At 40.9% G+C, this 13,058-nt stretch overlaps 1 protein-coding gene across 1 annotated transcript; it reads left to right on the top strand.

Annotated features, from left to right (window-relative positions):
• Positions 1-2,393: 2,393 nt before the first annotated feature.
• Positions 2,394-2,863, top strand: LOC129631285 (glutaredoxin-1-like). The gene has a single exon (XM_055552211.1). It carries the CDS (start codon positions 2,394-2,396, stop codon positions 2,685-2,687), a length of 294 nt encoding a protein of 97 aa, XP_055408186.1. The 3' UTR covers positions 2,688-2,863.
• Positions 2,864-13,058: the final 10,195 nt, after the last annotated feature.

Raw genomic sequence — 13,058 nt, 5'->3', positions numbered from 1 at the left:
TCCTGCCTTCAATCTTTCCCAGCATCAGGGTCTTTTCTAATGAGTCACTTCTTTGCATCAGGTGGCCCAAATATTGAAGTTTCAGCTTCAGTCCTTCCAATGAATATTCCAGGTTGATCTGCTTTAGGATTGACTGGTTTGATCTCCTTGCCTTCCTAGGGACTCTCGAGAGTCTTCTCCAACACCATCACTCAAAAGCATCAATTCTTCAACACTCAGCCTTCTTTATGGCCCAACTCTCACATCTATACATGACTACCAGAAAAAATGACTACTGGAAAAACCATAGCTTTGTGGGCAAAGTAATGTCTCTGCTTTTTAATATGCTGTCTAGGTTGGTCATACTTTTTCTTCCAAGGAGCAAGTGTCTTTTAATTTCATGGCTGCAGTCACCTTGTGCAGTGATTTAGGAGCCTAAGAAAATAAAGTCTCTCACTGTTTCCATTGTTTCCCCATCTATTTGCCATGAAGTGATGGGACCAGATGCCGTGGTCTTAGTTTTTTGAATGTTGAATTTTAAGCCAGCTTTTTCACTCTCCTCTTTCACTTCAGTTCCTCTTCACTTTCTGCCATAAGGGTGTTATCATCTGCATATCTGAGGTTATTGATAGTTCTCCCAGCAATCTTGATTCCAGCTGGTGCTTCGTCCAGCCTAGCATTTTGCATGATGTACTCTGAAGCTAAGTTAAATAAGCAGAGTGACAATATACAGCCTTGACGTACTTCTTTGTACTCCATTCCCAATTTGGAACCAGTCCATTGTTCCATGTTTGGTTCTGTTGCTTCTTGATCTGCATACAGGTTTCTCGGGAAGCAGGTAAGGTGGTCTGGTATTCCCATCTCTTTAAGAATTTTCCAAAATTTGTTGTGATCCACATAGTAAAAAGCTGTAGCATAGTCAGTGATGCAGAAGATGTTTTTCTGACATTCTCTTGCTTTTTGGATGTTAGAAATTTGATCTCTTGTTCCTCTGCCTTTTCTAAATCCAGCTTGAACGTCTGGAAATTCTTGGTTCGTGTACTGTTGAAGCCTAGCTTGGAGAATTTTGAGCATTACTTTGCTAGCATCAACACTACGAAAAGGCAAAAAGATATGAAACTGAAAAATGGACTCCCCAGGTTGGTAGATGCCCAGTGTGCTACTGGAGGAAAGCAGAGAAATAGCTCCAAAAGGTGTGAAGAGGCTGAGCCAAAGCAAAAACAATGCCCAGTTATGGATTTCTCTGGTGGTGGAAGTAAAGTCTGAAGCCTTAAAAAACATATTGTGTAGGAACCTGGAATGTTAGGTCCATGAATCAAGGTAAATTGGAAGTGGTCAAACAGGAGATGGCAAGAGTGAACATCAACTTTCTAGGAATCAGTGACCTAAAATGGACCAGAATGGGTGAATTTAATTCAGATGACCATTATATTTACTACTGTGGGAAACAATCCCTTAGAAGAAATGGAGTAGCTATCATAGTCAACAAAAGAGTCCAAAATGCAGTACATGGATGCAATCTCAAAAACTATAGAATGATCTATGTTCATTTCCAAGGCAAACTGTTCAATATCACAGTAATCCAAGTCTATGCTCCAGCCACTAATGCCAAAGAAGCTGAAGTTGAACAGTTCTATGAAGACCTACAGGTTTCATAGAACTAATACCAAAAGATGTCCTTTTCATCATAGGGGACTGGAATGCAAAAGTAGGAAGTCAAGAGATACCTGGAGTAACAGGCAAGTTTGGCCTTGGAGTACAGAATGAAGCAGGGCAAAGCTAATGATTTTGTTAAGAGAACACACTGGTCATAGCAAACGCCTGTCAACTACAAAGTGGCATTGACCAAGAGCACTGCCAGTGACGGAACAACAAAGGCATTTGCCATCTGCCTCTACAGAGAGTGAACCCCATGATCCTATAGCTGTTGCCCTTCAACAGCTGTGGAGTGAGGCACTCCACGCTCCAGGGCATCCGGTGAGATGGGTCTTTAGACAGCTGGATTTTTTTTTTTTAATGTTTTTAGAAACAGATTTTATGGTCTCAATCATTGCATCTCCTCCTATCTAGAGAAGCACTAAATCCCTTTATAGTGACATCATATCCTCATGACCAACAAAAAACCTTTTGTAAAATAAGTGCTTCATGGTATTGAACTTCCCATTCACCAAAACCTTATATATTGACCTTCCACACTGCCGCTTTGAAGCAGTCTCTCAGAGCTATCTGAGATGCTGCCTTCCGGGCTACAGTCCTCATTTTGCCCTCATTTTGTTTGGTGTCATCCTAAAATGTTCTGTCTAAGAAAGCAAAGGTTTTAGAAATTATCACTGTTATTTATGCTCACCAATCTATAAAATGCTAATATAAAAGTCAGTTCTTGGAGGTTAAGGTGCCCTCCCGGGAGAGGCAGCATGGCTCAAGCATTCATGAACAGCAAGATCCAGTCTGGGAAGGTGGTCGTGTTCATCAAGCCCACCTGCCCCTACTGCAGAAGGACTCAGGAGCTTCTCAGTCAACTGCCCTTCAAACAAGGGCTTTTGGAATTTGTTGGTATCCAAATCTTATATCTCATTGGTGCCATCGGTGACACCACTGAGATACAAGATTACTTGCAACAGCTCACAGGAGCCAGAACGGTACCTCAGGTCTTCATCGGTAAAGAGTGCATAGGTGGATACACTGATCTAGTAAATATTCATGAGTGAGGGGAACTATTGACACGGATAAAGCAAATTGGAGCTCTGCAATAATTACAGAGCAGATCCAGGCTGATATCCCCCTTGAAGACTGGATGGCATTGCTGATAATGACAGCAGTTCCTGGAGGATGGACCTGGGGCAACTTTACCCAGTTACTGCATCTGTTTACTTAAAATTCTGAACTATGTTAACCTCAATAAAAAGGGACGGGCACTTTGGGAGGCCAAAAACAGCTTCTTTTGACTCACGATTAAAAACGGACCAACTTGCCAAAAAAAAAAAAAAAAAGTCAATTCTTGGTTACTTAAGGAAGGTACGAAGTGTGTTTTCAGTAAAGAAGGTATGAGGAATGGAACTGCATTTTGTGAAGGGAAAAGGAAGTAAGCCTGACTTACAGGTGGCTTTTTAGGATGGAAGGACAAAGTAATGGGTACAGAAAGTGATAAGGTTTGTGAAAAGTGAACCATGAGAAGTGAGTTTTGTACATGGTTTAAAGTAAGTGTAAAATACATTTAATTAAGTTTGCCTTTTAAATAAAGTAAGACTTATTTAGCTTTGAACTTTGCTTTTCCATCTGTTGCAAAACTTGAATTTAGCTTTTCTGTCTGTTAAGATGACACCTTTTTTTCAGATGGTGAACTGCCTTTGATAACAGATTTAAATTTCTTTATCTCTTAAGTGATCTGTTCTGAAATCTTTTATTGTTACTTTAGCTATATAAAAAGCTATTGTTTCACAATGACCTATAATCCTATGTGGCTGAGTGTTCTAAACCTTTTTGATATTTGTTGACAAAACTTCCTAAGTCATTGTAATGAAGAACTTGATTTCTAGCTAACTTTGGGATGCTTCAGAGGGCCCTCAAACACCCTAAAGAGAGATATTACACTAATTAGGCTCATTTTCTATACAGAATGACGTGGGAAGTATTGTCAAGTGAGTAATAAGTCTCGGGTTATATTGTATGGTATATGTTACTAATATAGATATCGTAGAAACCATACAGAGCTCCTAAAATTCTGATATGTTTGGGGAAAATGTTATCAGGCATTATTTTAATTACTATCTCAAAATATTGTCATAGCACTAATCAAGTTTTGCAAAAATACTTGCTCTTCAAGATGTACGGAAAGGACTTTCGGATAAATACCATGTTCTGAACTGGGTAAGGATTCTAATGGAAAACCTGATGACTTCATAAAGCTTAACAGAAGGGCTGATGAATATGCTTATAACTTCTATGCTTTGTATCTGAAAAATTGCTGGTTAGAATATGTGTTTTCCACGTTTAAGAGAAAAAAAAAAAAAAAAAAAACCTTCCCCTGAAACTAATTATGACAGCAATTTGGGAAAATTATATTTTATACACAATTGAAACATTTATCTTTTCTCTCTATCTGAACCCTTCTGGAATGCAAAAGTAGGAAGTCAAGAAACACCTGCAGTAACAGGCAAATTTGGCCTTCGAATACAGAATGAAGTAGGGCAAAGGCTTCTGCCAAGAGAACATACTGGTCATAGCAAACACCCTATTCCAACAACCCAAGAGAAGAGTCTACACATGGACATCACAAGATGGTCAACATCAAAGTCAGATTGATTATATCCTTTGCAGCCAAAGATGGAGAAGCTCTATACAGTCAGCAAAAACAAGATCAGGAGCGGACTATGGATCAGATCATGAACTCCTTATTGCCAAATTCAGACTGAAATTGAAGAAAGTAGGGGAAATCACTAGACCATTCAGGTATGACCTAAATCAAATCCCTTATGACTATACAGTAGAAGTGGGAAATAGATTTAAGGGACTGGATCTGACAGACATAGTGCCTGAGGAAGTATGGACGGGGGTTTGTGACATTGTAGAGGAGACAGGAATCAAGACCATCCCCAAGAAAAATAAATGCAAAAAAGCAAACTGGCTGTCTGAGGAGGCCTTACAAATAGCTGTGAAAAGAAGAGAAGTGAAAAGCAAAGGAGAAAAGGAAAGATATACCAATTTGAATGCAGAGTTCCAAAGAATAGCAAGGAGAAATAAGAAAGACTTCTTCAGTGATCAGTGCAAAGAAATAGAGGAAAACAATAGAATGGGAAAGACTAGAGATCTCTTCAAGAAAATTATAGGTACCAAGGGAACATTTCATGCAAAGATGGGCTCGATAAAGGACAGAAATGGTATGGACCTAACAGAAGGAGAAGATATTAAGAAGACGTGGCAAGAATACACAGAAGAACTGTACAAAAAAGATCTTCACGACCCAGATAATCACAAAGGTGTGATCACTCACACTCAACTAGAGCCAGACATTCTGGAATGTGAAGTCGGGTGGGCGTTAGGAAGCATTACTAGGAACAAACCTAGTGGAGGCAATGGAATTCCAGTTGAGCTATTTCAAATCCTAAAAGATGATGCTGTGAAAGTGCTGCACTCAATATGTCAGGAAATTGGGAAAACTTAGCAGTGGCCACAGGACTGGAAAAGGTTCATTTTCATTCCAATCCCAAAGAAAGGTAATGCCAAAGAAGCCTCAAACTATGGCACAATTGCACTCATCTCACACCCTAGTAAAGTAATGATCAAAATTCTCCAAGCTGGGCTTCAGCAATACATGAACCATGAACTTCCAGATGTTCAAGCTGGTTTTAGAGAAGGCAGAGGAACCAGAGATCAAATTGCCAACATCCACTGGATCATCGAAAAAGCAAAAGAGTTCCAGAAAAACATCTATTTCTGCTTTATTAACTATGTGAAAGACTTTTACTATGTGGATCACAGTAAACTGTGGAAAATTCTGAAAGAGCTGGGAATACCAGACTACCTGACTTGCTTCTTGAGAAACCTGTATGCAGGTCAGGAGGCAACAGTTAGAACTGGACATGGAACAACAGACTAGTTCCAAATAGGAAAAGGAGTATGTCAAGGCTGTATATTGTCACCCTGCTTATTTAACTTCTATGCAGAGTACATCATGAGAAGCGCTGGACTGGAAGAAGCACAAGCTGGACTCAAGATTGCTGGGAGAAATATCAATAACCTCAGATATGCAGATGACACCACACTTATGGCAGAAAGTGAAGAAAAACTGAAGAGCCTCTTGATGAAAGTGAAAGAGGAGAAAGAAAAAGTTGGCTTAAAGTTCAACATTCAGAAAACTAAGCTCATAGCATCCGGTCCCATCACTTCATGGCAAAGAGATGGGGAAACAGTGGAAACAGTGGCTGACTTTATTTTTCTGGGCTCCAAAATCACTGCGGATGCCGATTGTAGCCATGAAATTAAAAGACGCTTACTCCTTGGAAGGAAAGCTATGACCAACCTGGACAGAATATTAAGAAGCAGAGACATTACTTTGCCAACAAAGGTCCGTCTAGTCAAGCCTATGGTTTCTCCAATAGTCATGTATGGATGTGAGAGTTGGACTATTAAGAAAGCTGAGAGCTGAAGAATTAATGCTTTTGAACTGTGGTGTTGGAGAAGACTCTTGAGAATCCCTTGGACTGCAAGGAGATCTAACCAGTCAGTTCTAAAGAGATCAGTCCTGGGTGTTCGTTGGAGGGACTGATGTTGAAGCTGAAACTCCAATAATTTGGCCACCTGATGTGGAGAGCTGACTCATTTGAAAAGACCCTGATGGTGGGAAAGACCCTGAGGGCAGGAGGAGAAGAGGACGACAGAGGATGAGATGGTTGGAAGGCATCACCGACTCAATGGACATGGGTTTGGGTGGATTCTGGGAGTTGGTGATGGACAGGGAGGCTTGGCATGTTGTGATTTTTGAGGTCGCAAAGAGTCGGACACGACTGAGCGACTGAACTGAACTGAACCCTTCAGAGATCGGACACTCTTAGTTTCCAAAACTTTATCAGATAAGTTGGGAAGGTTATCTCACTAACAGGTACAGAACTGTCAAGGAATTTTTGGAAACCTTGAAATGGGAGTAATTCATGTAAATGTGTGATAAGCCTGTGGCTTAACTTTCCTAGCCCTGAAAGATTTATTTTAAAAGTTCAGTTGAGACTCTAGACAAATCTCAGCAATTCATGTTGAAGTTTGACAGAAAACAGCAAAATTATGTAAAGCAATTATCCTTCAATTAAAAAATAAATATTGTTTTTTAGAAAGTTTCAAAAAAGCAAAAAAATCTATAATCAATTATGGTTATATAAATCATCAGGCCAAGTTTATTGAGACCAGTCCTGTATCACAAGCAAGTCTTAATTTGGTTATATTTGGTAAAAATGATGGTGATTTTAGGGAGAAAAACATGTTTCAATGAATGCTAAACCCCAATTTGTTAATGGAGGTCTGTATCTAGTAAGACTCATTTCCTGGATAGTTCTTTGCTGTTAGGGTACATTAATGTAAATTTTAATTAAATTATTAAGGACACTCTAGGTTTGTCTCTGAAGCTTATCTCAGTAATCTCTCTTTGGATGAAGATCAGATGCCTCATGCACGACCTGCAACCAAGACTGGAAAAAGACTTAATTTGAGAAACTATCTCAAACCTGGATGGAAGGACCTTTTTATAGGTACTCTTAACTAGTTCATGCATGGGGAAATTGAAGGGAAATTGACTCTTAGATTAATTCTCACTTCCAAAGGCCTCTAAGCTGGACTAGTCTATAGAGAGGCCTGCTGACCTCAAACTCACCTTAAAGCAATGCTCAAACAGAGGAAACTGCACTACACTAGGATGAGAGGACGACGACATCAGAAGCAGACAGCTTGCCCAAGATGCTGACCTGACTCGTATGATCATTTATAATGCTTTCATGATTCCTTGGAGCTGTGCGTATCAGTCAAATGTTTTCTATCATAGGTACAATTCTATGCTAGTTTAAAACTCAATCCAATTGTTGGGTTGTGGCCAATTATCTGTGTCTAGTACTTCTGGGTTACCTTGGTGGAGTTCTGTTCTCCAGGGCTCTGATTGGATACCACCTAGGAAATGTATTTTAGATGAGAGTTAAGTCCTCTTCTGTCTATTCATGATATTTCTAGATAGGACCCTCTCACCTGGCCAGTTAATAATACCTGCTCTGATGTTGGCCATAGATTTAAGTTTTCTCTTAAGGTCATTCAAACTCAAATTTCTCTTAAGGTCATTCAAAATCAGAGTGACGAGCTAAGTCTCAAAATTAACCTCTCATCTATTAAAAGGAAAACTCTGACAATTATGTCATGTATCTGTATGGTTAACACAAGGCTATGGTTATTTAAGTTTAAAAGCTCCTGTATGTTAGGAACAATTAAATCATACTAAAAATGATCAACCTAGTAATATTATGAGACATAGCCAGGTGTTTATGAACTATGCTCATTATTACCCTTAGAGAGAGTGATTGGTGTGGAACTCAGTGGATTTGTGGCACTGATTTATGGCCTTGACATCTACAGGGATGCATACAAAGGTGTAGCCTGGGATTCCCATGAATTTAAGGTCATACACATTAACAAATTAGAGGTAACCCCAACCAAACCTACCATTGGTATGATCCCAATGGGTCAAAATATGTGTTTTCTACTGGTATGACCATGTAGCACCTACTTTCTCTTTGTGTGTGTGTACCTTCAATGAGATTGGAGGATTTAATTTGCCATATCGAAGCCTTGACAACTTATATAAGCTTTAAATGATAGTAACTAGGCTATTAACCTATTGTATTCTGAGATCTCTATGATAAGAAAGGCCATGCTGCACAACTCCAAGGCCCTCGACACCTTACAGCATCTCAGGGAGATACAAGTGCTGCAATTCAAAGTGAATGCTATAATTTCATACCTGATAAATCCTTTAATGTAACACATTTGGTGAACCATATGAAAAATCAGATTTCTGCTTTAAGTGATCATTCCCCAGTCTTGACGATCTTTTAAAAAACTGGTTTGGTGTGGGAGGCTCATGGCTAAATTATTTACTTTTAATTCCACTAATGTTATTAGCTATGCTTTTGAAATGTGGTGTTGGAGAAGACTCTTGAGAGTCTCTTGGACTGCAAGGAGATCCAACCAGTCCATTCCGAAGGAGATCAGCCCTGGGATTTCTTTGGAAGGAATGATGCTAAAGCTGAAACTCCAGTACTTTGGCCACCTCATGCAAAGAGTTGACTCATTGGAAAAGACTCTGATGCTGGGAGGGATTGGGGGCAGGAGGAGAAGGGGACGAATGAGGATGAGATGGCTGGATGGCATGACTGACTCGATGGAGGTGAGTCTCAGTGAATTCCGGGAGTTTGTGATGGACAGGGAGGCCTGGCGTGCTTTGATTCATGGGGTCGCAAAGAGTCAGACACGACTGAACTGAACTGAACTGATACTATTTGTATTTTGCCTGTTTCACAAGATTATTGTTTCCTGTATAACCAAGTGTATGCTGCTGCTGCTGCTAAGTTGCTTCAGTCATGTCCGACTCTGTGTGACCCCATAGACGGCAGCCCACCAGGCTCCACCATCCCTGGGATTGTCCAGGCAAGAACACTGGAGTGGGTTGCCATTTCCTTCTCCAATGCAACAAAGTGAAAAGTGAAAGTGAAGTCGCTCAGTCGTGTCCAACACTTTGCGACCCAATGGACTGCAGCCTACCAGTCTCCTCCATCCATGGGATTTTCCAGGCAAGAGTACTGGAGTGGGTTGCCATTGCCTTCTCTGAAACAAGTGTATAGCCTCTAAGAAAAATAATGACTGGACTTGAAGCAGATGATCAAGCGTATAGCTCTATATGTGATCAGTGATTGTAATAATGTTACTCTATATATGGAGTAACTTTCACTTCCAGATGTTCAAGCTGGATTTAGAAAAGGCAAAGGAACCAGAGATCAAAATGCCAACATCTGCTGAATCATCAAAAATGCAAGCATTCCAGAAAAACATATACTTCTGCTTTATTGACTATGCCAAAGCCTTTGATTGTGTGGATCACAACAGACTGTGGAAAATCCTTAAAGAGACGGGAATATGAGACCACCTGACCTGCCTCCTGAGAAATCTGTATGCAGGTCAAGAAGCAACAGTTAGAACTGGACATGGAACACAGACTGGTTCCAAATCGGGAAAGGAGTACGTCAAGGCTGTGTATTGTCACTCTGCTTATTTAACTTATATGCAGAGTACATCATGCAAAATGAAGGGCTGGAGGAAGCACAAGCTGGACTCAAGATTGCTGGGAGAAATATCAATAACCTCAGATATGCAGGTGACACCAGCCTTATGGCAGACAGTGAAGAAGAACTGATGAAAGTGAAAGAGGAGAGTGAAAAGGCTGGCATAAAACTCAACATTCAGAAAATGAAGATCATGGCATCCGGTCCTATCACTTCATGGCAAATAGTTGGGGAAACAATGGAAACAGTGAGAGACTGTTTTTTGAGGGTAGGGGGCTCCAAAATCACTGCAGATGGTGACTGCAGCCATGAAATCAAAAGACACTTGCTCCTTGGAAGAAAAGCTGTGACTAACCTGTACAGCATATTAGAAAGCAGAGACTTGACTTTACTAAAAAAAGGTCCATGTAGTCAAAGCTATGATTTTTCCAGTAGTCATGTATGGATGTGAGAGTTGGACTATAAAGAAAGCTGAGCACCAAAGAATTGATGCTTTTGAACTGTCATGTTGGACAAGACTCTTGAGAGTCCCTTGGGCTGCAAGGAGATCAAATCAGTCAATCCTAAAAGAAATCAGCCCTGAATATTTATTGGAAGGACTGATGCTGAAGCTGAAATTCCAATACTTTGGCCACCTGATGTGAAGAACTGACTCATTGGAAAAGACCCTGATGCTGGGAAAGATTGAAGGTGGGAGGAGAAGGGGATGACAGAGGATGAGATGGTTGGATCATGTCACCGACACGATAGACATGAGTTTGAGTAAGCTCTGGGAGTTGGGGATGGACAGGGAGGCCTAGTGTCCTGCAGTCCATGGGGTTGCAAAGAGTTGGACACGACTGAGTGACTGAATTGAACTGAGATATGGGAAGATGCAACAAGAAGGAATACTTTCCTGGACCATAACTAGAAGACAGGTCTGCAGAGATCTTTGACTATGGAAACCTAGTCCAGTAATAGCACATTGAGTGACTTGTCAGCAAAAGCCTTCTTCAGAACTGTGAAGGAGTCTTCCCAGCAAAAGCCTTCTTCAGAACTGGGAAGGAGTCTTCCCAGCAGCGCGAGACAAAATGTTCATGAAATGCCCCCCAAAACATGGTTGGATGTATGACCACAAGAGGGCCGTGTCAACTACAAATTGGCACTCACCGAAGGCATTGCCAATGAGTGAACTGCAAAGGCATTTACTTTCTGCCTCCACGGAGATTGAACCCCATTCTGCTAAAGCTATTGACTTTCAACAGCCCCAGAGGGACTTCAGAGTGGAGCGAGGCACTCTGCTCCAGGGACTCTGGTAGGACTGGTCTGTAGATAGTTGGATGTTTTTAGGAACAGACTTTATGATCTCAATCCTTGCATCTCCTCCTATCTAGAGAACCACTAAATCCCTTCATGGTGACATCAGATCCTCATGACCAACAAAAAACCTTTTGTGAAATGAGTGCTTCATGGTATTGAACTTCCCCTTCACCAAAACCTTATGTATTGAACTTCCCCTACTCCTGCTTTGGAGCAGTCTCTCAGACTATTCTGCTGATATGAATGTTTAGCAAATATGACCCTACTTTGGGGGGCATTTCATGACCATTTGGTCCCATATTGCTGGGAAGGCTCATTCCCAGTTCTGAAGAAGGTTTTTGCTGATACAGCACTCAATGTGCTATTACTGGACTAGGTCTTAATAGTCAAAGATCTCTGGACACCTGTCAGAGCTATTTGAGATGCTGGCTCCCTGGCTGCAGTCCTCATTTTCTCCAAATAAAACTTAACTTGCAACTCTCAAGTTGTACATCTTTTTTAGTTGACACACCCTCTTCCAACAACACGAGACGACTCTATACAAGGACATCACCAGATGGTCAGTACCGAAATCAGATTGATTATGTTCCCTGCAGCTGAAAATGGGAAAGCCCTATCCAGTCAGCAAACACATGACCAGGAGCTGACTGCGACTCAGATCATGAACTCCTTACTGCCAAATTCAGACTGAAATTGAAGAAAGTAGGGAAAACCACTAGATACCATTCAGGTAGGACCTAAATCAAATCTCTTATGATTACACAGTGGAAGTGACAAATAGATTCAAGGGATTCGATCTGATAGACAGAATGCCTGAAGAACTATGGACCGAGGTTCATGACATTGTACAGGAGGCAGTGACCAAGACCATCACGAAGAAAAAGAAATGCAAAAAGGCAAAATGGTTGTCTGAGGAGGCCTTACAAATAGTTGAGAAAAGAAGAGAAGCAAAAGGCAAAAGAGAAAAGGAAAGGTAAACCTATTTGAATGAAATGTTCCAAAGAATAGCCAGGAGAAATAAGAAAGCCTTCTCAAGTGGACAATGCAAAGAAATAGAGGAAAACAACAGAATGGGAAAGACTAGAGATCTCTTCAGGAAAATTAGAGGTACCAAGGGAGCATTTCATGATGGGCATTTCAAGATGGGCACAATAGAGGAGAGAAATGGCATGGGCCTAACAGAGCAGAAGAGATTAAGAAAAGGTGGCAAGAATACACAGAAGAACTATACAGAAAGGATCTTAATGAGCCAGGTAACCATGATGGTGTGATCACGAACCTAGAGTCAGACATCCTGGAATGTGAAGTCAAGTGGGCTTTAGCAAGCATTACTGTGAACAAAGCTACTGGAGGTGATGGAATTCCAGCTGAGCTACTTCAAATCCTCAAAGATGATGCTGTGAAAGTGCTACACTCAATATGCCAGCAAATTTACAAAACCCAGCAGTGGCCACAAGACAGGAAAATGTGAGTTTTCATTTCAATCCCAAAGAAAGGCATTGCCAAAGAATGTTCAAACTACCACACAATTGCACTCATGTCACCCACTAGCAAAGTTAAGTTCAAACTTCTTGATTAGAAGTCAGCTTCCATTGTCAGTTCCTCCTCCTTGTCAGGCGGGGGAATTTTCTTGTCCTTACAGGGTCAAGCTTGGACTCTCACGGCTCAATGGAAATGCACAAAAATTTGGTAAATCATCTCAGGTTTCAGCATAGTGTCACCTTTTCCTTATATTTTTGTTTTTAGTGCACACAAAGAAGCATGTCCTAGGGGGTCATTAACTTACTGAGCCCACCGAGCAGGATGTGGGGCTCATACCACCGTTGTTTTATTGTTTGGGGGCAGGTCCTGTGCCTTTGCCACATGGTTTGGTGGCTGAGCAAACCCGCTTTCTTGATTGATCCTTTAACTTACAGAGTCTCCCATACTCTTTTCTTTACTTACAATCCCCTAGTGGGATTAACTACTTAATTG

The sequence above is a fragment of the Bubalus kerabau genome, chromosome 17 (assembly GCF_029407905.1).
Source record: "Bubalus kerabau isolate K-KA32 ecotype Philippines breed swamp buffalo chromosome 17, PCC_UOA_SB_1v2, whole genome shotgun sequence".
NCBI lineage: Eukaryota > Metazoa > Chordata > Mammalia > Artiodactyla > Bovidae > Bubalus > Bubalus kerabau.
The sequence above is the reverse complement of the archived record's forward strand: the minus strand, read 5'-3'. Positions and strand labels throughout refer to the sequence as shown.

Bases quoted from the DNA above. Each gene is read 5' to 3' on its own strand.
- LOC129631285 (XM_055552211.1), top strand. From the start codon at position 2,394: ATGGCTCAAGCATTCATGAACAGCAAGATCCAGTCTGGGAAGGTGGTC.